The sequence below is a fragment of the Pan troglodytes genome, chromosome 5 (assembly GCF_028858775.2).
Source record: "Pan troglodytes isolate AG18354 chromosome 5, NHGRI_mPanTro3-v2.0_pri, whole genome shotgun sequence".
Lineage (NCBI taxonomy): Eukaryota > Metazoa > Chordata > Mammalia > Primates > Hominidae > Pan > Pan troglodytes.
The window spans coordinates 170027070-170054506 of record NC_072403.2 but is presented as its reverse complement, the minus strand read 5'-3'; the positions used below and the strand labels follow the sequence as shown (position 1 = coordinate 170054506).

The 27437-nt window shown below is 49.3% G+C and overlaps 1 protein-coding gene across 20 annotated transcripts in view; it reads right to left on the bottom strand.

Moving 5' to 3' along the window:
* The window catches only part of SYNJ2 (synaptojanin 2), a 130190-nt gene that overhangs the window by 92881 nt on the left and 9872 nt on the right, over nt 1-27437 (bottom strand). For 19 of the 20 annotated variants that reach the window (XR_010157798.1, XR_010157797.1, XR_010157795.1 and 16 more), the window contains exon 2: nt 1518-1604. Coding sequence is in view for 16 of the 20 variants with exons in the window: in XM_063812686.1 (XP_063668756.1) it covers nt 1518-1604 (87 nt within the window). In the remaining 4 variants the exon portion in view is untranslated. Of the gene's footprint in view, nt 1-1021; nt 1121-1517; nt 1605-27437 lie in introns of those variants that run through there. The other variant, XM_054686956.2, reaches the window with a different exon arrangement.

The window sequence follows — 27437 nt, the reverse complement described above, 5'->3', positions numbered from 1 at the left end:
CCCAACTAAGTTTCTGACCTAAGGCAAGTTACTTGAAGCTTCTGAGCCTGTTCCCGTTACTGTAAACAGGGACAAAGATGCATTATCACAGTAGCCTATTTTTAGGATTAAATAAGTGAATGTATGTCTAGCTCTTGGCACGAAACAGACATTTCATAAATGCACTTTGTCATGTGGGTACTGTGTGTTTTTCCTAAATGCTATTTGGAAATGATCACTGTAATCGTCACAGTTCACGGAAAAACATTCCATGACAGAAAACACCCAGAAAAGGAATGGCCAACGTAACCATGCTTTTCCGGCAGCTTTAAACATCCTCAGTCTCTGAAAACAGCTGCTGTGAGCAGGGAAGGGAGGTGTGCGCTTGGCTCAGGGAAAGCCCGAATTCAGACAACCCATACAGCCATTCCCATCTCAGCCAGGTGGGACTGAGAATCAGGAATGCGACTGGGCTCTTGTCTCGGCCCCAGAAGTCACAAGAGATGTCCACAGCCAGGTCACAGATGGCAAGGGGGCCCCTGAGAGAGAAGGAAGGAAACAGGTGGTAGAACCTAAAGCCCCAGGGCTCCTGAGCTCCAGGAACAGCTGAGTTTGGCTGTGACCACCCACGACAGCCGGCCACCACCGGCTCACCCCCGAGTCTCTCAGAGTGAGCAGAGATGCCCACGTCTTCCTGGAAGTTCTCTCCCTTCGCAAGTCAGATCACACTGTCCCTTCCTCTCCCTCCCACCCCACACTGACTGACAGTCACACATCGGTGGCTTTTTTCTCCTGCTGACAACTCCCAGCCCACCCCTGTGCCCCCCGGCATCTGCCCTGGTCCCTGTCTTCACCCACCCGCCTTGGCACACCTTCTAGAGTACTGCAGACAATGCCCTGCAGAAGCCCCAGACCAGACTTTCAAAACACTTAGGCCCTCGCCGGCAAGCAATGAAGACGAGCTTCCCTGGCACAGGGTGGGGGTGCCGGGAACCCCACCCTGCTCCCCCGCACAGGCAGGTGACAACCAGGCAACACTCACCTTGACCTCCCCACCTGCAGGTTCCTGCAGGAGGAGCAGGTCCCGAGGCATAAAGAAACATCTTAAAAGAGAAGAGAGGTCGGCCAGGCACGGCGGCTCATGGCTGTAATCCCAGCACTTTGGGAGGCTGAGGCAGGTGGACCACCTGAGGTCGGAGTTTCAGACCAGCCTGACCAACATGGAAAAACCCCGTCTCTACTAAAAATACAAAAAATTAGTTGGGCGTGGTGGCGCATGCCTGTAGTCCCAGCTATTCAGGAGGCTGAGGCAGGAGAATTGCTTGAACCCAGGAGGCAGAGGTTGTGGTGAGCCGAGATCGCGCCATTGCACTCCAGCCTGGGCAACAAGAGCAAAACTCTATCTCGGAGAAAAAAAAAAAAAGAAGAGAGAGAGAAGAGCGGTCAAACAGAATGCCTGCACTGAGGCCCCTTCCGACACAGAGGCTCCTGCCCACCGGGGAGCCTGGCGTCTGCTCCTCCAGCGAGCGGCTACTCACCAGATTTCAGCCTCAGCTCCCCCAGGCAGCCGTACGCGTCCGTGAGCTTGCCATACTGTCCTTTAATGACTTCCTTTTCTTCTGGAGCTGGGGGAGAAACACATCACAGAAGGCATCAGCGAGCGTCTCCTGCTCATTCCTGTTCATTCACACCCGGCTTGCCAAGCTGGCTTCCCACCCACTCCAAAAAGAAAACACAAAGACAATAGCTCGGCCCACAAACACCAAGTGTGGAGGTTTTATGATTCGCGAATCACAGAGCTGCAAGGATTCAGACCTTCCCACCAACAGCTTGCTCTCTGGAAGCGCTGACAGCTTCCTGGGGGCTGGAGGAGCCGGGGTCCTGGGGTTCTGGCGTCTAGCTGGGGGCAGGCACCTGGGGCCTGGCCCTATTACTCTACCTTGCTGTCCCTGTCCACGGGTATCACCCACTAGAGGCTACATCCTGGAGATGCCCACTCACCCCAAGGCACCTGTGGAGGTGGTAACTTGGGGAGACTGAGCAGAGGTGCCTGAGTACCTCTGAGTGCCCAGGGCCTTGGTCCAATCCATCCCAAGGAAAGCTGCGTGCCTTGCCTGCCGGGTCTTTGGCAGTGATTGTCCATGCCCAAGCCAAGGCACGTACTAATTTTAATGCAAAACTGACAGAGGGAAGAACCATTAGGCGCAGGGAGCCCTAACCTCTCCAATGATGCCACAGGCCCTTCTGGCCACGACGGGGCAGGCCTTTAGACCCCTTCTCAGAATAATGTTTTAAGTGCACAGAACAAAATACAAAAATAGATGAACCTTGAAAACATTACGCTACATGAAAAAAGCCAGCCACAAAAGACCTCAGAAAGATTCCATTTTGGCCGGGCACAGTGGCTTACTTTGTAACCTGTAACCCCAGCACTTTGGGAGGCGAAGGCAGGCAGATCACCTGAGGTCAGAAGTTCGAGACCAGCCTGGGCAACGTGGCGAAACCCTATCTCTACTAAAAATACAAAAATTAGCTAGGCGTGGTGGCACACGCCTGTAGTCCCAGCTACTCGGGAGGCTGAGGCAGGGGAATGGCTTGAACTCAGGAGGTGGAGGTTGCAGTGAGCCGAGATTATGCCACTGCACTCCAGCCTGGGTGACAGAGTGAGACTCTGTCTCAAAAACAAAATTTCATTTCTATGAAACGTCCAGAACAGGCACATTTCTAGAGACAGAAAGTAGATGTTGTGGTTGCCAGGGGCTGAGAGTGGGGAAAGGGGGAATGTGGATAATTGCTAATGAGTACGAGGCCTCTTTTAAGGGGGACAAAAATATTCTAAAATTAGATTATGGTGATGGTGGTGGTTGTACAATCCTGAAAATATATTTTAAAAACATGGAGTTGTACACTTTAATGAGTAAGTTGTATGGTACAGAAATTATATCTCAATAAAGCTGTTATAAAAATCAAGAAAATAAATATGATCACAAATACCAATCTTATTGAAATCTAGTTATCAAAATTTTTAAAAAATGTTATAGTATAGCAATATATGTGCCTTATCAGCATATTAAATCGCAAAATCCAGTGGGGTCTATTAACCACCTTAATTTAAAACTAGTAATGAGAACAAATGCTATTTCAAGATATCTGAAACAACACTAATGTGATGTGGAGACACCTGTAATTGCAATTGGTGACAGGGTCAGAGATACGGCTAACCCACATTGGTGACAGAGTCACAGACATAGCTAACATACTGGTTTTGTTGCCTGCCTTCCTAATTAGAGGAAATGCTACATTTCAGGTAGGATTTATACAAATAAAGATGGACTTTTCTCCCCACCCAAGGAAACTAATCCTCAAATCCTATGCACAGAGCCCTTAAGGAGCTTTGGGCCCCAGAAGAACCCTTGGGCTGGATGGAACCATTTCTACATTATCATGGAGGTAAGAAAAGGGGCAGCTGGTTCCCTCTCTACCTCATTGCCTTAAGCAGCCGAAAAGGATTCTTAGGCTGCCTCGACTCCCACAGTTAAGGAATTTCAACCAGGAACAAAGATCCCAAAGTGAAATGTTAGAAAGGAGAAAATGACAGAAAACATCAGCCCCTCATACCAAGCCCTCAGAGCAGATGGACTGTGAACTGACTTTCATCACTTCCTGCTGTCTCTAAAGATGTTGACTCAGAGAGGCAAGTGTAGAAAGCTTGGATGAACATTTGAAGCAGGTGAACCTTGTTTTAGCTGACACACATCCCAACACCCCAACTCAAAAGATCCACCATGCCACGTTTTCCAGGACACACTTGATTTCCTGGTTCCTCTCAACCATCCCCATCCCCCTCAAAGGCACTTGTCCTCATCAGACCACAAGTCCCAACTGGGATTGGAAATACAGTCAGACAGTCCCATCCTCCCCTCTGAAGCTCTTCCTACCCTCAGCCCCCCAGGAGTGGGTGCTGGCAGCCCTAGAGCTGCCTCACTCAGGAACCAGCATGGACTGGCTGCTCCTGCCTTGTGCTCCTCTAGCGAGCACAGGACAGAAGGCAGGCACCAGCACCTCACAACATGACCTGCTACCACCCACCAAACAGATGGCTCTGTCCAGGCTGGTGCTCGGGACATAGCTGGTGGGGCAGAGAGTCGGGACAGACTGTAAGACCAGAGACCTCCCTTCCTCCATTTCTCTAGGCAGGACTGATGGTAAGACATGATTTAAAGAGCAGGACTGATTACCAGTGTAGCTGGAGAGGCCAGCAACTTGAAAATACACCCAATTCCCATTATTCATAGTAGCTATGTTCCATAGAGTTACCAGCAGATACTGAAGCAAGCAGCGCTCCTAAAGGAAATGCAGAGTTAGGTTCCTGAAAGCCTCAGGTTGCAACATTTTTGTCAAACAATCAATACTAAACTTATTTTATGTGTTTTTCTATTTAAAAGACACCTTACTGAATAAACAGATGGTCCTCAACTTACAATGGGGTCATGTCCTGATAAACCCAAGGTAGGTTGAAAATATCCTAAGTTGACAATGCATTCAATACACCTAAGCTACCAAACACCATAGAGGTATGTCTCAGCTTGCCTTCCACCTATCCAGAACACATATGTTAGCCTACATCTGGGCAAAATCATGAAATACAAAGCCTACTTTCTGAAAGAGTGTTGAATATCTTATGAAATGTATAGACTATTGAACAGAAAGTGAAAAACAGAAGGGTCCCACGGGTACTTGAAGGATGGTTTCTACTGAATGCATATCGCTTTCACACCGTTGTAAAGTTGAAAAGTCATACTGGAAGGAACCATCGTAAGTCAGGAATCATCTGTACAGTGATGATTGGTTAACACTGAACCAGTGGCACTAGAACACAAACCTGAATACAGTTTATCAAACACACATATTTTCCCCATAAGGCACATCACTGCCTTCTTGCACTTGGAAACACTAGACAGCACTTTCAAACAGTGAAACCACGAAGAAAAAGCACAAAACATGAAAAACATGGCACTAAACAAATCATGAAAACCACACTCGTTTACACCAAGAGGCTGAAACAAGATGGCAGAGCATCCTTTTCAGCTGGGAAAAGGCTCATCGGGTAACACATTTTTGCCACTCTGCTGGTGTCTATGAGTTCTGATCTTGGGGTGACAAATTTTAGAGAGCAGATGAATTTACAAATATGGAATCCACAAATAATGAGGATCCACTGAACATGGTTTAAGGACCTGGCAAACACCGAGGAGACTTACTAGGAAAACAGTCATTCATTAGCCTTAATGTGAATTAATCTGTACAAGGGCTCTTCACCTGGGGTGACAGAGGAAGCCCCTGGCAGCCATTGGAGCTTCAAGGGGTAGCTCCTGGGGGAATCTGTATACAAAATTGTTCTCAAAATTGTATGCAATTTTTTTTTTGACAGTCTTGCTGTGTTGCCCAGGCTGGAGTACAATGGTGCAATCTCAGCTCACTGTAACCTCCACCTCCTGGGTTCGAGCAATTCTTCCACCTCAGCCACTCAAGCAGCTGGGATTACAGGCATGCGCCACCATACCCAGCTATTTTTTGTAGTTTTAGTAGGGACGGCATTTCGCCATGTTGCCAGGCTGGTCTTGAACTCCTGACCTCAAGTGATCTGCCCGCCTCGGCCTTCCAAAGTGCTGAGATTACAGGCAAGAGCCACTGCGCCTGGCCAAAATTGTATGCAAATTTTTGATATGTATTTTTATGGGGAATCCCATTTTCAACAGAATCTCAAGAGGTCAGTGCCCCCAAAAAGGTTAAGAACCAGTTTAATGAATGAATATTTTCCCCAATGCTCACTTGAATTTGACTGGGTTTTCTCTGGGGAAGGCAGAGTGCAGAGTAACTTAAAGATAATCAATGAAATCATCAACCTCTGCGAGCAGCAGAAGCCCCTCGTCTTGAGGACTAAGCAGAGTCTGCTGGCAGCAGGGTGGAGAGTTACAGAATATGAAGTGCCTGGGATATTAGGTTCTCAGGATCACTTAGAAAAGTACTGGGAAGCCACTGTCCCACCTTTTCCATCAGCCTGCCTCAAAAGCTCAGAATGGTGGCAGAATAGCATATTAGTCTCCTTTACTACTGCAACAAATGACTACAAACACAGTGGCTTAAGCAGCACAGACTCATGACCTTACAGCTCTGCACTCAAAATTCTGAAATGGGTTTTGCTGAGCTGAAAGGAAGGTGTCGGCAGGTCTGCATCTGCTCCGAAGGCTGCAGGACAGAATCCGTTTCCTTGTCTCTTGCAGCTCCCAGAGGCTGCCTGGATTCCTTGGCTCTCGGCTCCTTCCTTCCTCTTCAAATTCAGCAATCGCGGCAATCGGATCCCTGCTTCCATCCTCACATTTCCTTCCCTCTCCCTGCCCGGCCTCCCTCTTCCAGCTTTTAAGGACCCTGTGAGTGCGATGGACTCATCCAGATCATCCAGGATAATGTCTCCTCTCAAGGTCCTGATCACATCTGCAAAGTCCTCCTGCCATGTAAGTGCCACATTCACAGCCTGGGAAGGAGGACGTGGGCCTTCCAGCCCACAGGTCTCCTGCCTCTGCTCACACACTGATGAAGGGTGAGGAGAAGGAAGAGGCATCCTCTCCCCCAGCATCTGCTTGGGTGCAATGACAAACCCACTGGTGAGACACTCAGACTCTGTCATGCACCTACAGGGCCCTCCTGGGAGGCGGCCTATGAAACCCCAACTTCACAGGCAGAAAAAAAGGCTGTGTGCATTGCCAAATGTCTTCCCCCAGCCTTCAGGTACTGCAGACAGGGCTGCAGAGAGGTAAATCAGCAGTTCTCCGTGCCCCATCTCAGTAGATAAGCCGATAAATGCAATAAAATAATTCCGACACCAAAAATACCTATTTCAACCCTAGCAGCTTTACAAAGCCTTGAAACAGAACCCGTATGCCCTGGTATGATCCAGTTCTGACTTTGTGAACCACGAAACAAGGAGGCCTTTGTGCATTCATTCAACTATGCAAATAAGCCTGACCAAATAAAACAAAATGACAGGAAATTGCTAAACAAAGTGTTGTGGCCAAATCCACACTTGAGGGGTGGGAAGATGACCCTGGGAGAAGCTATGCAAACAAAACCGACCCCTTGCCCTGGTGCATTACAGATGACAGGCGTGGACTTCACATCCCGGCCACTGGGAAAATTAAGCACAAGTAAAAACACGACTTTCTATCCTCATATTTTAAAAACAAACAAACAAAACCCAACAGGACCACCTTGTCCCATTCCAATACTGTCAATTATTGACCCCTTGAGAAAAACAGCTTTACCTCTGACTTATACAACGCAGGAGCTCAAAACAGGCCTTGACCATGGTGGACAGGAACATCATGAGAAGATGTTTCTCCACCATGAACAGACTCACTGTAAACAAACTGGGAGGCCCCAGGCAGCAGAACTTCATTCTCTTCTGGGTCCAGAGACCAGAGAGCTGAAATCCAGACATCAGCAGGGCTCCTCTGATACCTGGAGCGGGGGACCTCCTTACCTGGCCCTGTGTCTTGTGTTTGCTGCTTGTTATGTCCTTGGCGTTCCTTGGCTTATGACTTCCTCACTCCAGTCCCTTCCTCCATCATCACGTGGCAATTCTCTCCCCATATGTCCCCTCGTTGTTATGTGGTCATCCTCTCCCCGCGTGGTGTCCCCCAATTGTCATGTGGCCATCCTCTCCTCACGTGTCCCCCCACCATTATGTGGCCATTCTCTCCCCACATGTCCTCCCATCATCACGTGGCCATCCCCTCCCCACATGTCCTCCCATCATCACGTGGCCATCCCCTCCCCACATGTCCTCCCATCATCACGTGGCCATCCCCTCCCCACATGTCCTCCCATCATCACGTGGCCATCCCCTCCCCACATGTCCTGTCATCCCAAGGCCATCCTCTCCCCATGTGTCCCCTGTCATCACGAGGCCATCCTCTTTTGGCATTCCCCTGTTGTCACGAGGCCATCCTCTCCTGACATCCCCCTGTTGTCACGTGGCCATCCTCTCCCCACGTGTCCCTCCATCGTCACATGTACATCTTCTTAGAACAGCAGTCACACTGGATTAAGGGTCCACCCACTCCAGTATAACCTCATCTCAGCGTTACAACTGCAACGACCCTATCTCCAAATAAGATCCCCTTCTGAGGTCCCGGGGGTTAGGCTTCAACATATCCTTTTGGAGGACACAATTCAGCCCAAACACTTGGTCATCTTTTCACTTGGTGGGCCCGTCCTTTTAAAGCCTGACTGCCCCATCGACCATCTCTCCAGTAAGCTTCCTCTCTTCCTGCAGTGCCTTCACCTCCAAGTCCTCCCCTGATCCTTCTGATGTATCAGGAGCATGCACCCCACCCCAGGAGGCAGGGGCCTGGCAGCCTCACTGCCCACCTCCAGCACTCCCAGAGGCCTGGCTTCCCAGGAGGCTGGTTCCAGAGTCACCCCGCACCCTACTTGCCCCCAAACAACTGTATTTTCTCAATTACGTTTGAAGGAAGAAGAAATCCTTTTTGCTTTCCAAAATGGGGGTGACAACACAGATGTCTACACACACCAGGAAGGTAGCAAATGAAGCTAGCCAGGCATGGTGGCTCGCACCTGTAATCCTAGCACTTTGGGAGGCCAAGGCAGGAGGATTGCTTCAGCCCAGGAGTTCAAGACCAGCCTGGGCAACACAGTGAGACTCCATCCCTACAAAAATTCTTTTAAAAAGTAGCCAGGCATGGTGATGGGAACCTGTGGTCCCAGCTACTTGGGAGGCTGAGATAGCAGGATTGCTTGAGCCCAGGAGGTCAAGACTGCAGTGAGCTGTGATTGTACCACTACCCTGTCTCAAAAACTAAACAACAACAACAAAATGAAGCTGCTGGAAGGGCTTTGGGTGAGCAGAGAACACACACCTGCCATTAGCTGGTGGGCAGCTGCTGCAGGTGCCAGTCATGCTCACCAGCCCAGTGCTGCCAGGCTGCAGCATTTCCAGGAGACAGGGCACTCCAGACCTTCCAGTGCTGGCAACCATCCCCATTTATTTTAAGCACTGTGTGGGCTGGAAGCACACCTCTGCAGACTGGATTTGGCCTGCCCATTTGCAACTTCCAGCCCCCCTTTCTTGATAATCTCAGAAATAGACAGACTCTTCCTGTCTCCCACGCTTTTAGTTGCATTTCCTGTAAGTTTTCCTACATGAGAATGTCTTTGCTTCCCCTCTGGCTGGCCACGAATTTCTGGCCTTTTGAGGAAAGCCCTCCCTTCTACCTCCTCAGCCCCCTTCCTCGACTCCTCTTGCCAGATTTTTAGCCGCTGGCTCTGTGGACACATCTTCGTGCCTTCTGTGGCTGGCACCCTTCCAGGCACAGAGACACTGCAGTGAACCAAACAGACGGAAACCATCCAGCATTTGGCAGTGGCCAAGAGGAACAGGAGGAATGAATGGATGAGTGATGGCAGGGGGTGCAGACCGAGATGGGGTGGGAGGCTGGGGTGGGGGCACTGCGGAGGCACAGCCAGGAAGAGGCGGGCGCTGCTCAAGCTTCCTGCCAGGGCGGACAGATAAGATCAATAAGTGCAATATAGACAGTGACAGGAGCAGAGCAGAAAAAGTGAGCAGGGAGTAGGGTATGAATAGCGGGGAAGGGGAAGTGACATTTTAGATGGTGTCGTCTGAGAAGGCCTCATTGCAAGGGTGACATCTGAATGCGGACCTGAAGGAAGCCAGACAGATGGCCACATGGAGAATGGAGGAGCACTGTAGGCCCAGAAGGGCACGTGCAAAGGTCCTGCGGCAGAAGCACTCCTGACCTGTGCAAGCCCCAGCAAGGCGGGCAGTGTGACTGAAGGTTCATGGAGGAAGTGGTGTGGGGAACACACTGCACAGAAGTTTGAGGTCACAAAAAGGTTTTGGGTGTCACTCTGAATGCCACTGCAGGGGTCTGGGGATCATCCTGGCTGCTCTGTTGAGAACCGACTCTAGAGGAACAAGGAGAGAAGGAAGGAGACCAGTTAGGAGGTGCTAGCGCCACCTGGGCAAGAGAGGACTCTTGCCTGAGCCAGGGCGCAGCAGTGGAAGAGCTGAAGAGCAGTCCAATTCTAGAGACAGACAGACAGACAGACACACACACACACACGTGCTTTTTAGTTGCGGAACTTTCCAAAGAAAAGTAGGGTGACATAATAAACCCTTGTACCCTCATTACCACGTACCCACCAGCTCCACCTTCTCCCAACCCACGCCCAGGCTACTCACTCTCCTATACCTTAGATCAGCTCAACTCAAAATGGGCTCCTCACACCAGCAGCACCAAGCATTAGAAATACAAGTTACGGGGCCCACCCCAGGCCTTGTGAATCGGAAGCTCTGGGCTCGAGACCTAGAAAGCTGTTTTAATGAGCCCTCCAAGGGACTTGAATACATGCCAAAGCTTGAGAAGCACTGCCATAGGTTATTGTGAGTAAATTCCAGGCATCACATTATTTCATCTATAAATATTTCAGTAAGACTCTGGAAAAGATAAGAGCTCTTTTAAAAAACACAACCATGGCCAGACGTGGTGGCTCATGCCTGTAATCCCAGCACTTTGGGAGGCCAAGGGGAATGGATCACCTGAGGTCAGGAGTTCAAGACCAGACTGGCCAACATGGTGAAACCCCATGTTGCTCTCCACAATGGAGGTGACAAAGCAGATGTCTACACACACCGGGCAGATAACAAATGAAACTAGCTAGGCGTGGTATCTCCCTCCCTGTAATCCCAGCACTTTAGGAGGCTAGGGCAGGAGGACTGGTTGAGCCCAGGAGTTCAAGACAAGACTGGGCAACACAGTGAGACTCCATCCCTATAAAAATTTTTTTAAAAATTAGCCAGGCGTGGTGGTGGGAGCCTGTGGTCCCAGCTATTTGGGAGGCTGAGACAGGAGGATTGCTTGAGCCCAAGAGGTCAAGACTACAGTGAGCTGTGATCATACCACTACCCTGTTTTTAGTCTCTACTAAAAATATAAAAATTAGCCAGGTGAGGTGGTGCATGCCTGTAACTCCAGCTACTCAGGAGGCTGAGGCAGGAAAATTGCTTAAACCTGGGAGGCGGAGGTTGCAGGGAGCCAAGGTCACGCCACTGCACTCCAGCCTGCGTGACAAGAGCGAAACTCCGTCTAAAAAAAAAAAAAAAACAAAACACAACCACAATACCATTATCACATCTAAAAAAGTTACCAGCAATTCCTCAACATCATCACATATCTGGGTATATTTTGAAGGTGGAACCATGGACAGATTGGTTATGGGATATGAGAGAAAGACAGGGTTCAAGGATGATGCCACGTTCATTGCCTGAACAATGGAAGGGATGGAGTGGCCCTGGCGTGACAGCAAAGAGTGAGAGGACAGGTCTGGGCAGAGCATCAGCTGGGACCAGACTTGCCGTGGCTCTGTTGCAGCCCCGCGTGGAGGCTGACGACAGAGCTCTGCAAGTCTGGAGTCCAGCAGAGAAATCTGGCTGGAAAGATCCCCCAGGCGTCCCAGCAGACAGAGTTATTTACAATCATGGGGCCGGGTGTGGGGGCTCCCGCCTCTAATCCCAGCACTTTGGGAGGCTGAGATGGGAGGATCACTTGAGCTCAGGAGTTCGAGAACAACCTGGACAACATAGGGAGACTCCATCTCTAAAAATATAATAAAAAATATTAGTCGGGCAAGGTGTGCACACTTGTGGTCTCAGCTTCTTGGGAGGCTGAGGTGAGAGGATCATCTGAACCTGGGAGGTGGAGGCTGCAGTTAGCCATGATTGCGCCACTGCAATCCAGCCTGGTTGACAGAGTGAGACACTGTCTCAAAAATAAACAGATCAGTGCCATGGCTCATGCTTGTAATCCCAGCACTTTGGGAGGCTGAGGTGAGCGGATCACCTGAGGTTAGGAGTTCAAGACCAGCCTGGCCAGCATGGTGAAACCCCACCTCCACTAAAAATACAAAATTTAGCTGGGTGTGGTGGCATGTGCCTGTAATCACAGCTACTTGGGAGGCTGAGGCAGGAGAATCACTTGAACCCAGGAGGCGAAGGTTGCAGTGAGCCGAGATCGCACCACTGCACTCCAGCCAGGGCGACTGAGTGAGACTCCGTCTCAAACAACAACAAAAATTAGCTGGGAGTGTGGCGTGCACCTGTAATCCCAGCAATAAAATAAAATAATCATGAGGTTGGAGGGGATCCCCTAGGGAGTGAGTGGAGGGCACCGACTTCTGGGTGCAGCATGTTTGAAGGTCAGGGTGGACTGAGAAGTGACCAAGAAGATACAAGAAAACCCAGCAGTGCATGGCATCCTGGCGGCCAGGAGAAGAAAGCGTTTCAAGGAAGCAAGAGCAGTCAGCAGGTCAGAGGCTGCTTCTGCATCTATAATTTGAGGACTGAGAATTGGTCACTTTAGTCAGACTTTGGCAGCTCAGAGAGGAACAGTTTCAGTAAAGTTGAGGGGCAAAAACCTGAATGGGGAGGGAGAGAGAAAATGGACACAGTGGCAACAGATGATTCTCTGAGGAATTTCCTGTGTGTGCATGCATTGTGTGCATGGATCGTGCGTATGCATACGTGTGTGTGCATGTGTGTACGCATGTGTGTGCGTGTGCATATGTGCACGTGTGTGTGTGGCGAGCAGAGAAATGGAGAGGCTGCTGGAGAGGGAAGTGGGTCAAAAGATTTCTCTAGGCCAGGGGCATTTATACCAAGTTTTGTGCTGGCAGAAATGAGCCAGGAGAGAGGCAAGGATTGATGCAGCTGAGAGAGGGGTCAGGACCAATGCAGCCAAGAGAGAGGTCAGGACGGATGTGGCAGGAGCAGGGAGCTCCGAAAGCCATGCCCTGGAGCAGGCCACGGGCATCTGCACACAGGTAGCACTGGCCTGAAACGTAGACAGTGCACTGCGGGGAGCAGGTGGGAAGGGGGACAGACATGGTGGGCGGGTAGTGGTGGTGCAGGGAGCCAGCGGGAATTCTCTTCCAGTGGCTTCAAATTTTGGGGTGGAATGAGAGGACGAGGCCACCAGCTGAAAGTGAGGATGGGGAGGAGGCACAGCAGAGCTGAGGAAACGGGAGGGTGGAGTTGCCATCTGGGAGGGTGGGGGAGTGGACAGAGCACAGAAACGCAAGTGAAAGGCCCACCTTGGCTCAGGGGTTGTGACTTGATGGTACGCTCTGCCCGTGTGGTAGTGGGGCATCTCCAGAAACTTCTACTGCACTGGGGCTGGTGCAGGCGTGGAGTGCAGAATGTAACCAGGGCTGAGGTTTCACCAGGTGGGGAGGACCCAGCAAGAGAAGGGTGGGTGGGGAGGGTGAGTGCAAGGCAGGGGTGGTCACTGACATGGCAAAGAGGGAAGGTGTGAGACAGGCGAGGGGCTATAAGAAGGCCATGGGTTCTAAGGGTCGCCATCCCAGTGGGGTCAAAGATCACTGGGGGCCGGGCGTGGTGGCTCACGCCTCTAATCCCAGCACTTTGGAAGGCCAAGGTGGGTGGATCACGAGGTCAGGAGATTGAGACCATCCTGGCTAACATGGTGAAACCCCATCTCTATTAAAAATACAAAAAATTAGCCGGGCGTCGTTGCGGGCACCTGTAGTCCCAGCTACTAGGGAGGCTGGGGCAGGAGAATGGCGTGAACCTGGGAGGCGGAGCTTGCAGTGAGCCGAGATTGCGCCACTGCACTCCAGCCTGGGCGACAGAGCAAGACTGTCTCAAAAAAAAAAAAAAAAAAAAATAGTCACTGGGACTGGGAATTGCAGGATGAGTGACAAGGTGAAAGTGGAAAAAGAAGAGTGGGATGTTTGAGACAGACGCTGGAGGGGTCAGGGGCGTGGCGTGGGAGCAAGTGGCTGCAGGGGTGGGGTCACTCACTGGAGGAGAGGGGGCCAAGGTCCTCCGAAGGATCAACGACGTGGCCACTGAAGACACCAAGAACAAGCGCCAGACTCATAGTGAGAAATGACAGCGAGAAAGAGGGAAAACTCACCAAGGAACCAGGCAACTGCCGAAACGAGGGGCAGCGAGGGACGCAGTCTCGTGGTGTTACTGGAAAGGGGTCCCGATCCAGACCCCAAGAGAGAGTTCTTAGATCTCATGCAAGAGAGAATTCAGAGCAAGTCCATGAAGTGAAAGCAAGTTTATTAGGAAAGTAAAGGAATAAAAGAATGGCTACTCTATAGGCAGGGCAGCAGTATGAGCTGCTGGTTGCCCATTTTTATGATTATTTCTGGATTATATGCTAAATAAGGGGTGGATTATTCATTTCTGGGAAAGGGGTAGGCAATTCCCAGGAACTGAGGGTTCTTCCCCTTTTTAGAGGATATAGGATAACTTCCTGATTTTGCCATGGCATTTGTAAACTGTCATGGTGCTGGTGCGAGTGTCTCTTAGCATGCTAATACATTATAATTAGCGTATAATGAGCAGTGAGTATGGCCAGACGTCACTTTCACTGCCATCTTGGTTTTGGTGGGTTTTGGCCGGCTTCTTTACCACAACCTGTTTTAGCAGTAAGGTCTTTATGACCTGTATCTTGTGCTGACCTCTTATCTCATCCTGTGGCTAAGAATGCCTAACCTCCTGGGAATGCAGCCCAGCAGGTCTCAGACCCATTTTACCCAGCCCCTATTCAAGATGGAGTCGCTCTGGTTCATACACCTCTGATAATGGCGTGTGGGGTCAAGGGTTAACTGAGCTGGTTCCCTTTCGGCAAGAGAATTTGATCGTGGGTTGACTTTCTAGTCCTGTTTCCCTGGTAACCTGAGAAAGTTGTCTATGCTACTCGAACAACATGGCTTATGATAAAAATAAATAATGATGGGGCTTGTGGAGGCTTAAGGAATAGGCTTATCCTTGGAGGAGGCTGGGGAACTCCCCGTCTCCAGCTCCAGTGGTCCAAGGGTGTGGAAGAGAAACAGCCACCACTTGAGAGGCTCCCAAGGAAACTGTGGTTTGTCCCACAGCACAGCGAATGTGGCTCGTGGATTCTGGGTCCCAAAACAGAGCTCCGTGGGTCAGACCATCCCGAGGCAGAGGCTGGTCTCAGTGGGAGCAGCCGTGCACGGCTCTGCGTGAGAGCTCTGGTCACCCAGAGCCAGTCCAGCTCAGTAACCAAGCAAACCACATGCTCTTCTTTCTTGAATAATATTTTCCGCAATAACACGCCTTAAGGAAATGCCAACGAAGCCTGGCCCACAGGTCAGAAAAATAATGAGGTCATTTAACAATGCAGACAGCCCGAGACTGAGGTAGCATTTGTGGCCACATTCTTGGACACGACATAAAACCATCTTCTTGTATTTCAGGGTCTCAAGAGGCCAAAGTCTCCTTCATGTGTTAATTCGGAGCTCAGTTCTGACTGGCTGGTGGCTGCTCCTTCCAGAGTTATCAGTTTTGGAGCTGAAGCAGCTCTTCAGAAAGACAATGGTTTTACCAAGACAGAGCAAGGCTGCAGCTGGTTGCTAAGCAAAGGGGGATCAAAACATCTGTCTGAAACAGAAGCTGCGAGCCAAGACAAAGCCAACTGGCAGACACACATCAGCCCGCTAAAGGACTCTCCTGTCCTCCCACTGCTGCTCCCTCACCAAAAAGTCCAGGCCACATGAAAGAGCCACGGAGTGAGGGGACACTCAGAACACATCACCCTCAGCAAATGCACTACCTCCCACCAACGCCATGCCCACATCACAACCCAGCCAGAGAAAATACAAGAAAGTTTGGTTTCCCGCAGTCAGAGCCAGAAACCCATCTGTGGGGAGGGTGGGTCCTCCCCCTTCCCCAGCACTTTCCGCACCCCTCCCTGCACTGAGCTGTGGCCAAAGAGGGAGGCCAGCTCCCCTAACAAGAGGGCTTGAGCACAGGACTGGCCACTGAGTCTTTGTAGTTGAGTTTTTTCCCTTAAAAATAAGAAATCCAGGAAAACAGTTTGCACCTTAAAAAGCCAGGCCCAGTGCCACACATGCCTCGGGCAGAGCCAGTGACAGGGCCCAGCACAATGGGCAGTTCCTTACACTTCAGGATGAGGCAGAACAGGCAGGGCTGGGCTGTGTTTTCACTGGGCCTGGTAGCCCCAACCCTCCTACCCAACAGGGAACAAGAAAGAAGCACAAAAATACCCATTTCTTTCCAAGTGTGTGCACCTTCTCTTTTGACAAGAGGGAGGGGTGGAGCAATGTTTCCTAGCCACCAGGGAAGTCCTGGAGTGGGGCTTCCATGCTGCACTGCCTTGCACAATCACCCCTAATTAGGTCCTAACAAATTAGGTCCTGCGGCTGCAGGTTCTGATCCTGGCTACTTTTCCAGTTTCTTCACTCACTTCTTCCTGAACCTGCCAAACCAGTTCCTCAGTTCCTCCCCAGCTCTTCTTCCTCTCTCAGGTGATTCCTCTTGGGAAGGCTCCTCCCACCTCAGGGCCGCCTCCCTATTTCCACATGAACATGAACACACTCACACATACTCCTCTAGAAGCCATGTGGTGCGACCCACGTATGCCTCCTTGTGCTACGTGAGATCCAGGAAGGAGCACAGCTTTGGGAACTGAGGGAGCCTGAGCGGGGAAGCCACGCACCCTGTCACACTTCAATTTCACCACTCAGCAAAGGGTCTAGATGCCCACTGTGTGCCAGGCATGGTTCTAGGCTCTGGAGAAAAACAGGCAGTGAGGAAGCAATATGATGAGAACAGAGCGTAAGACAAGCCAAGTGAAGAAAATGCTTCATCTGTGGGATGCTGTTGGATGGAAGACTGAGCAGCCAGAAGGTCCTGGAGGCCTTGAGGAAAGGTTGCTGAAGAGTGGGAGGACACAGCCTGGCTGGAGTCACTTCAAGGGAGACTGGGAAGAGGGAAGGTGTGTAGACAACCTCGTCACATGGGAAAACCAAGAGATGAGGTGGAGGCCAGGGTCAAGAGAGGGTTTCTTAATGTGAGCTAAGACAGCCTGTTGGTATAATGGTGCAAATGACCGAGTTAGGAAGGAAAGGGGGAAACTGCAGGAGCGAGGTCTTAAAAGATGAGAGGGGTCAAGGTCACTGGGCGGGGGGACGAGCCTGGGAGGCTGTCCACTGCACCAGGGAGTAGGTGTGGGGGCTGTTGAAAGTTCTTAGCTACCTTTGGCCGGGCGCGGTGGCTCACGCCTGTAATCCCAGCACTTTGGGAGGCCGAGGTGGGTGGATCACGAGGTCAGAAGATCGAGACCAGCCTGGCCAACATGATGAAACCCCGTCTCTACTAAAAATACAAGACAATTAGCCGGGTGTGGTGGCGGGCACCTGTAGTCCCAGCTACTTTGGAGGCTGAGGCAGGAGAAGTCGCTTGAACCCGGGAGGTGGAGGTTGCAGTGAGCCAAGATTGTGCCATTGCACTCCAGCCTGGGGAACAAGAGCCAGACTCCATCTCAAAAAAAAAAAAAAAAAAAAAAAAAAAAAGAAAGTTCTCAGTTACCTTCATTTTCCCAGTGAAATAGGAAGCAAAATCATCAGGTATGAGGGGGATGAGATGTGAAAGGCTTGAGGAGATGTGAAATAGTCATCCTGGAGGCCAGATGGCTGGGAAAATGCAGGAAGATTTTTTGATTCCACACAGCCCTGGAAATCCTTTATGAAGTCTCACAGAACAGTCAAGATTGCTGTGTTTTTCTCCGGCCACATTCAGCAACACAAGTGCATGCAGGGTGCAGAGGAGGGTGGGAGAGGGCTAGAGTCACTAAGAGCTGGGGATACCGCGGACAGGTGTGCAGGAGAGGGAACGGGGCAGAGAGGACGGCGAGTGAGAGGCCAACAGAGCAGGCGGGTGACGCTTTCCGTGACCTCACCCAGACAGGGACAGAGGAGGGGTAGAGAGACCCAGTGAGCAGGGAACTCAGCTCCTTAATGAATGGAGAGGTGTGGCCAAGGAGGAAGATGGATTCCAGATGGTTCCTCCTACAGAGGGAAGAGGAGCTGTGGCCCAAAGGAGCACCACGAGACAGGACAGGGTGTCTATCCCGCCTCCACCATCACTCCCAAGGACAGCAGAGTGGTCTCAAGAGAAGGCCCAGCTTGGGGGGAGTGCGTGCTGTAAGGGAAGCGTTCAAAGAAGAGGCCGACCACAGTGCGGTGCGGGTAGGTCAGGGGTGGCGGGGGTTGTGTTTACTGAAGACAGTTCCAGAAGGCTAGGGGGTGGGGGGGAGAGTTGATCAACTTACTAAAAGTCAGCTCCTACTCCATATTTCAATCCAGAATCCAGAAAACAGGCCAGAATTCATTTTTCAGGACTTCTGATTTATTTGTTGTTGTTTGGTGAGAGAATGAGCATGGGTTAGGGACCCACTGGGACCTGTTTGCTTACCTGGGTTAGAGGGGCTATGAGACGGCCTGCTGAGCCCCAGGCTCTCAGGAGCCTCTGAACACCAGGACATGTGGTCCAAGAAAGATGAAGGAACAAACAGCCAAATCCAGCTCTGAGTAAACACACTGATTCTGCTTCCTTATTCACAGCCCCACAGGTGGCGCATCTCGGGCACATATGGTTTGTGACTCTCCGGCCTTCTCCATACATGTCTGCTCTTACGTACAGAGGCCCTGTCTATCACTAGGGGAAAACATCATGCTATTTTTCACAAAAGGGCAGAAGAAACCTTCTCAAGTGACGCTAGTTACCGTCATTCCGTGGATTTGGAAACAGCTTCCTCCACTTTACCAATGGTTTTCTGTACCTAGAATTAGCTCCTGCCTCAAAAAAAAAAAAAAAAAAAAAAAAAAGCCTTTTGGCTTGGTGAGAACCTGGCCCCAGAATCTTAATCACGTCATCGCCAGGATTCCCAAACTGCATGCCGAGGTGCACTCCTGGACCATAAGCTGTTGTGCTGTGTGCTGTCAACCAAAGGTCAAACGTGTGTGAAAAACACTGGCCTGAGCAGGGCTTGAAATCTGTCATCCACTAACCGGAGCTGCACGGCTCCAAAGAGAACAGGTCTCCCAGTCACCTGCACATCACAGCTTTCTGCTCTAGGGCCCCTCCTTGGGGAAGCCCGCTTCACAGAACGAACACTGCCTGCCCGGGATGCCTGCCCTGACTCCTGCCAGGGGCTTCCTTGCCCTCCCAAACCCTGGCCTTTAGAAGCAGGATGCCCTACCCACCACCTGCCCCAATTTCTGAACACCATGGCCCCCTTACTACCTCTTGCCACTCTGGGTCCTGCACCAGGCTGTTGTCCGCCTCTAGCACCTGAGCCCCACCTGGATGTTCGCAGCCCTGAGCTTGGCTCCCTGGGCCTGTGTCTCAAGGTCTCAGCTGGAAGCTACACAGGGGTGCTCCCTAGGGGGCAGGCTCAATCTGGGCTTGTCTGGAAGCCCATAGGGCTGGCTCAGAGCCTGTACAGAGACAACCAAACATCCAATGGGAAAAAGGTCAGCAGGCTAAGGGGAGGGAGACAGGTGCCAGGGCATGGCCATGAAGCCAGGAGCTGGGGTAACTGAGCAGAGTGCGCTGCCTGCCACCTGGGGCCTGAGCTCCATGCCTGAATCACAGGGGGAGATGGCAGGAGAGTGGGGCTGGAGACGGGGCAAGCAGCCCTCACCCACCCAACAGTGACCATGTGCAAATGGCCGTGCTGGGCAGAGCTGGCCACACTGGCTCCATTGTTTTGGCCATTTGTATTTTTCCTTTGGAGAATTGCTCATTATATCCTTTGCCAATTTCTCTGTTGAACTATTTGTCCTTCCTTCTTCATGATCTATAGGAGTTCTTTTATATGCTATGATCATCCATCTTTGGCCTTTTTCTATGTTACAAAAGGCTGCACAAACTTTCCTTCTGGGCTGTTGCTTGTCTTTTCACTACGTTTATGGTGTCTTTTGATATATTGGAGTTTTCCATTTTTATGTAGTCAAATCTATCATTTGGACACAGGGGGAATGGGAGGCAGGGGCCTGGGATGCAAACGCTCTCTCTCCAGATCTGCGTGCTGGCTATGTGGGTGTGTTCACCGGGTGAAGATTCATGGAGCTCAACGCTTCGAGTGTTCATTTTTCTCTATGTATGTTACACTTCAATAAAAATATTTCTTATATCTGTCAGGTTTATTTCCTTTATGACTTCTGAGTTTGATGCTTTCCTTAGAACATCTTTCCATGCCGTAACGCTGTGAAGGCATCGCCTATATTTTCTAATACTTTGAAAGTTGTTTTTTTACACTTAAATACCTCTGCACTTATTTTAATGTATGATAAAACATAGGACTCTCACTTAGTGTCCATATGGATAGTTTTGGTCACAGGCTTAGCAAAATCTTTCTTCCCTTCTGTATGAGAATTTGATGTTTAATTATCTAGCTCTGGTTCCCTGGGAACCCCAATCAAGGTGGAACGTCAACTCTGTTACTAGACAACATTGCTCATGGTAAAAATGACCTTGATTGGCAAATTGCCTCTGGACAGGGAAGACCCATAAGTGAATTATAACCACTCGGTGAAGAGGCCAGGCATGGGGCTTCCTTAGGTGTGGTAACTCTTGTAACATGGAATGTCCCCTGTGTGAACCCAGGGCTCTGGGTTTTATAAGGGATTCTGGCTCCTTGGGGACCCAGGGCTTTCAGCTGGGGGAGGAGCTAGTGACCAGAAGGACACCTGTGTGTGCAGCCACCTGCAAAAACTGCCAGGAAGACCCCTCGCTCCCCTGGAAGCAGAGCAGCAGGCAGCATCCTGCTGGCCAGCCAAGGTTTCCAGCCTATTCCTCTCTGAGCAGACCGGCCAAGAATGCCAGCGTGAATATCCAGTTGAATAGAGCAGGGGCCTCTTAGGCACTGCACTGATCAACCACACCAACAGCAGGTGCTGAGTATCCACCCTTACCTTTCTCTGACCGACTGAAGTCATCACCTTTATAAGAAACAAAGTAACACTGCTCACACAAGTCTGTTCTGAGCCTTCCACTCTACTGTGTTGATTTGTGCTGACAGCCTCCACGATGGTTAGGGCTTTATAATATGTTGTGCTACCTGGTAAATCAGTCTGTCTTTGTGGATCCTTTTCAAAATCTTGGCTATTTTTTTGCCAATGCTTCGTCATTCAACAGTGTTTGCCAAGCCTCATTTCCACACGAGGCAGTGTTAAGGTAAGGTACTGAACGAGATACACAATGCCCCTGTATTAGTTGCCTGAGTTGCTGTAACAAAGAACCACAGAACGGGGGGCTTGAAACAACAGCAAATTTATTGTCTCACAGTTCTGGAGGCCAGAAATCCAAGATCAAGGCGTGGGTAGGAGCATCTTCCCTTGCTTTTCCCAGCTTCCGGTAGCCCAGGCATTCCTTGTCTTGCGGCAGTGTCACTCCCATCTCTGCCTCCATTGTCACATGGCTGTCTTCCCTGTATGCCTTCACATGACATTCTCCCCTCTGCGTGTGTCTGCCTGTGTCCCTTTTCTTCTTATAAGCACGCCAGTCACATTGGATTAAAGGCCCACCCTATACCAGTACGATCCCATCTTAACTTACATCTTCATTGCATCTGCAAAGACCCTATTTCCAAATAAGATTGCAAGGTATCCCGGGTTAGGACAGCAATATATTTTTCTGGGGCACACAATTCAACCCACAATGCATTTTTGCAGTGGACAACAGAAGACACCCACGTAAGCACACACATAAGGTAATTTCAGTGATAAGCGCCAAGAAGAAAGGAAACCAGGCATGGGGCAGAGACAGTTGGTGTGTGGGGGCTGCAGGATATTCCAGCCACAGAGGTCAGGAAGGTCTTACTGCAGTCACGAAGCTGGGGGGCGGGGGGGGCGGGGTAGGTGGGGAGATGGAGGCAGCAGCAGCCAGGCCAACCCTTGGTGTACTAGTCTGTTCTCGCACTGCTATAAAGAAATGCCTGAGACTGGGTAATTTATAAAGAAGAGATTTAATTGGCTCATGGATCTGTAGGCTATACGGGAAGCATGGCAGCATCTGCTTCTTGGGAGGCCTCGGGGAGCTTTTACTCATGGTGGAAGGCAAAGTAGGAATAGGCAACTTACATGGCAAGAGCAGGACCAAGAGGGTGGGGTGGGTGCCACACACTTTTAAACAATCAGATCTTGTGGCAACTCACTGTTTCAACGATAACCCCAGGGGGGATGGTGCTGACCATTCATGAGAAACCACCACGATGGCCCAATCACCTCCCACTGGGCCCCATCTCCAGCACTGGGGATCACATTTCAACATGACTTTGGGTGGGGACATAGATCCAAACCATATCACCTGGGGGAGGGAGTGCATGCAGGTGGGTGTGAAGATTCTGAGCAGGAACAAGTCAGGCTGCTGAATGCAGTGAGCCCAGGAAATGGTGGGAGATGAGGGTGGAGAAAGAGGCAGGGGCAGAGGATCAGGGCTGTGTGAGCTTCAAGCAGATCACTATATGGGGAGCAGGGGAAGAGCCAGGAGACTAGTTAAAAGGCTGCCAAGCAGACCAGGAAAGCACATGGGGCAGTGGCTGCACTCTCGATGTAGCAGCGATAACCGGGGGACTCGGTGGGATTCACCATCTGTTTTGGGGTGGGATTCACTACTGGCTGGTAGGTTGGATGAGGTTGAGGAAGGAAGGGGCGTCAGAATGACTCACAGGCTTTTATTACCAGCAGTTGCCTGGATGGTGCTGCCATTAACCAAAATGGGAGAATGAAGGTAAGAATAAGTTTGGATGTAGGGGGAGTCCAGCGATACTGTAAAATCAGCCTGTTACATTTTAGACCAGGCTCTTGTTGGAATTTAATTGGATTTACTCATCAATACTTGCACTTCCAGATTAACTGGAGAGGAACTGCCATCTCTATAGTGTTGATGTTCCCATTCCAAGAACATACTACGCCTTTCCACAGATGTGGGCTTCAGTCAAGTTCTATAGCTTTCTTCTTTTAGGCCTTATACACTTTGTTTATTCCCAGAAACTGTGGGGGAGTGGCATCTGCTTTTCCCATTACAGACTCTAATTGATTAATGATGGCATTACGGGAAGGCTATTGATTTTTATCTGTCGATGTTGAAAAGCGGCCAATTTATAACTCCCTGTCTAGTGAACCACCAAGCAGCTTGTCACCCGGCTCACGGAGGTGTCAACATTTTCCCACTCTTATTTCACCTACTCCCCGTCCCCACTGTGTGTGTGTGTGCATGCACGTGTCCGTCTGTCTCCTGGCGCACGCCAAACAGATCCCAGACATGGGATCACTTCACTCACAGATGCTCATTTCAGGCACAGATGGGCATTTCCCACACAGATGCTTCAGGATCTAGCTCTCGGCTTTCCTGAGTGTATGATCCTATCCTCTGCACTCAAAATACCTTAGGAGTGTTCAGAAGAGAAGGCAGGCACAAGACAGAGAGCTGCCCTAGGAGGGCCCAGGAGAGTGGATGTGATGGAACTGGAGTTTCAAGGTGCTCCTTTGAAGCTCACACACTGTTTGTTTTTCTTTAATAGGAGCACCCCTCAAGTCTTTGTTCCAGGTGTATATTCTCTTTTAAGCCAAAATTCTGAGAAGCTCTCAGCAACTTAATTTTCCTGACAGTAAACTGAGCCTGAAATCTAAAAGGAGAAGATGTTGCCCAAGACAGACACACTCAAAGGCCCTAGAAGTCAGGGGCTATTCATATGCAGTCATATTTCATCATATTTTCTCATTGCCTGTATATAGTCTGAACATAACTTGCTTTATGTTTTAAGGGTGAGCTCCAAATACCACTTCTGCAGTTGGCTGAATCACTACCGCTCAGGCTGGGAAAAGGCCTTTGCCAGTTTTAGCAGGATGGGCAGTCTGGGGCCCATACAGCGCCTTCTGTGAATTAGAAGGAAGTGCCCCCATGCCGTAGATTCAGACACACAGAGCCACAGCCTGGAAAGCAAGGTGGTGCAGGGCAATGGAGGGGCGCTCCTGGCCAGGAACACCCTGGGACTCCCTGGGGTCTTCAGAATTGCCAATATTTTCAACATCCTCATGGAAATAATCTCTCATCTATCTTCCCCTGTCAATAAGAGCCCAAATCTATTGCTTCTGGTTAAAATCAGTGTATACCACCAGACAGAATCCCTCAGGCCTCACCCAAAAATGCCATTTATGTGGTCTGCCTGGAGGGCGTGGCAGATGCCCTTTGAAATGAAAACACAAGCTTCTGTCTGTCCACTCTGGAGACATGAGATGCCATCATGGAATTCCATTCCCGCAGCTCGCTGCTGGCCCTCCCGTTTCCCACCCAGCTGTGGTTCTGAGCTCGACACCCACCGCCAGGTGGTCCAGGTGAAAAGAGAGGTAGATCCCCCACCCAGAAGGGCCTTGTTACAAGGGCCTGGCTCAGGCCTGGGCAGCTCCAGCCTTAGTTTTCCAAGATTCCTTTCTTTACTCACATCATTTAAATAAAAACAAACAACCTCCATTGTTGAAACAGACTGTGACAGCCAGTGTCACTGTTCTGCCCTGGAGCACGTGGACTGTCACTGCCAATGACAGCCTTCTAATCGCTCATCTCTGCCCAGCTGGTTCCACCTGACCTCAGCTTTGCTGAATCAGCAGGAGCTGCAGAGAACGGTCCCCTCCTCTTAAAGAGAATGTTTCCAATAGACAGTATTTATCAGTCATTGATAAGATTCATGGTAAAGCGGGGTTCATGCAACATATAAAACAGACAGTTTAAACAGACAGATAAAAAAGACCACACACTGGCTGGGTGTGGTGGCTCACACCTGTAATCCCAGCACTTTTGAAGTCCGAGGCAGGTGGATCAAGAGGGCAGGAGATCGAGACCATCCTGACTAACATGGTGAAACCCCGTCTCTACTAAAAAATACAAAAAATTAGCCAGGGGTGGTGGCGGGCGCCTGTAGTCCCAGCTACTCGGGAGTCTGAGGCAGGAGAATGGTGTGAACCGGGGAGGCGGAGCTGCAGTGAGCCGAGGTAGCTGCACTGCCCTCTAGCCTGGGAGACAGAGCGAGACTCCATCCCCCTCAAAAAAAAAAAAAAAAAAAAAAAAAACCCACACATTTCCAGACACACAAACTCCTGCCTCCCTAGCCAAATGACAGTCCAGGTTACTTAAAAAAAAAAAAAAAAAAAAAAGCTATGCAAGAATGAAAGTTATGTTTTTAAGAATGCCATGCACATATACACCATGGAATACTATGCAGCCATAAAAAATGATGAGTTCATGTCCTTTGTAGGGACATGGATGAAATTGGAAATCATCATTCTCAGTAAACTATCGCAAGAACAAAAACCAAACACTGCATATTCTCACTCATAGGTGGGAATTGAACAATGAGATCACATGGACACAGGAAGGGGAACATCACACTCTGGGGACTGTTGTGGGGTGGGGGGAGGGGGAAGGGATAGCATTGGGAGATATACCTAATGCTAGATGACAAGTTAGTGGGTGCAGCGCACCAGCATGGCACATGTATACATATGTAACTAACCTGCACAATGTGCACATGTACCCTAAAACTTAAAGTATAATAATAAAAGAAAAAAAACTTAAAAAAAAAAAAAAAAAGAATGCCATGGCCCTCAAACTATGAAGCTACTACAATAAAACATTGAGAAAGACTTCCAGGACATTGACCTGGGCAAAAATGTATTGAGCAATACCCCACAAGCACAGGCAACCAAAGCAAAAATGAACAAAAGAGATCATATTAAGTTCAAAAGCTTTTGCACAGCAAAGGAAACAATCAACAAAGTGAAGAGACAGCCCACAGAATGGGAGGAAATATTTGCAAACTACTCATCTGACAAGGGACTAATAACCAGAATATATAAGGAGCTCAAACAATTCTACAGGAAAAAAATCTAATAATCCGATCCAAAAAATGAGCAAAAGATTTGAATGCACATTTCTCAAAAGAAGAAATACAAATGGTAAACAGGTATATGAAAAGGTGCCCAACATCACTGATCGTCAGAAAAAGGCAAATCAAAACTACACTGAGAGATCATCTTACCCCAGTTAGAATGGCTTACATCCAAAAGTCAGGCAATAACAAATGCTGGCAAGGATGTGGAGAAAAGGAAACCCTTGTACACAGTTGGTGGGAATGTAAATTAGTACAACCACTATATATGTTATATACTATATATATGTTGTGTAGTATACATATGTTATATATGTTATGTACTATATGTACTATATGCGTACAACCACTATGGAGAACAGTTTGGAGGTTCCTCAAAAAACTAAAAGTAGAGCTACCATATGATCCAGCAATCCCACTGCTGGGTATCTACCCAAAAGAAAGGAAGTCAGTATATCAAAGAGATGTCTGCACTCCCATGTTAGTTGCAGCACTGTTCACAATAGCCAAGATTTGGAAGCAACTTCAGTGTCCACCAACAGATGAACGGATAAAGAAAATGTGGTACATATACACAGTGGAGTACTATTTATCCATAAAAAAGAATGAGATCCTGTTATCTGCAACAACATGGATGGAACTGGAGGTCATTATGTTAAGTGAAACAAGCCAGCCAGCCGAGTGCAGTTGCTCACACCTGCTCACACCTGTAATCCCAGCACTTTGGGAGGCCAAGGCGGGTGGATCACCAGAGGTCAGGAGTTCGAGACCAGCCTGGACAACATGGTGAAACCCTGTCTCTACTAAAAATACAAAAATTAGCTGGGTGTGGTGGTGGGTGCCTGTAATCCCAGCTACTTGGGAGGTTGAACCCAGAAGGCGGAGGTTGCAGTGAGCCGAGATTGCACCACTGCACTACAGCCTGTGTGACAGAGCAAGACTCTGTCTCAAAAAAAAAGGAAAAAAAAAAAAAAAAAAAAAAAAGAAACAAGCCAGGCACAGAAAGACAAACATTGCATATTCTCACTTATTTGCGGGATCTAAAAATCAAAATTGAATTCATGGACATAGAGAAGGATGGTTACCAGAGGCTAGGAAGGGTAGCGGGGGGCTAGGGAGGAGGTGGGGACGGTTAATGAGTAAAACAAATAAAAATAAAAGGAATGAATAAGAACTGGTACTTGATAGCACAACATGGTGACTATATAATTTAACTGCACATTTAAAAATAACTAAAAGAGTATAATTGGTTTGTAACACAAAAGATAAACGTGTGAGGGGATGGATGCCCCATTTTCCATGATGTGGTTATTACATATTACATGCCTGTATCAAAATATCTCATGTATCCCATAAATATATATACCTACTATGTACCCACAAAAAAAATAAAAATTTTAAAAAGTCATGGCTTTTAACAAGAATCTGCTAAACCAGCCATGGAGTCAGCACAGTCCATGATATTTTAATCAATCCCTTGGCATTCCCAAAGTAAGCTTCAATTGCTTTTTATAAGTTTTTGCTGGTTGTAGGAAAGGGTAGACTCAAGGAGAGATAATCTCATGTATTTTCATTAATTCATAAGCATCCCATAAAAAATGCAGAGCATCAG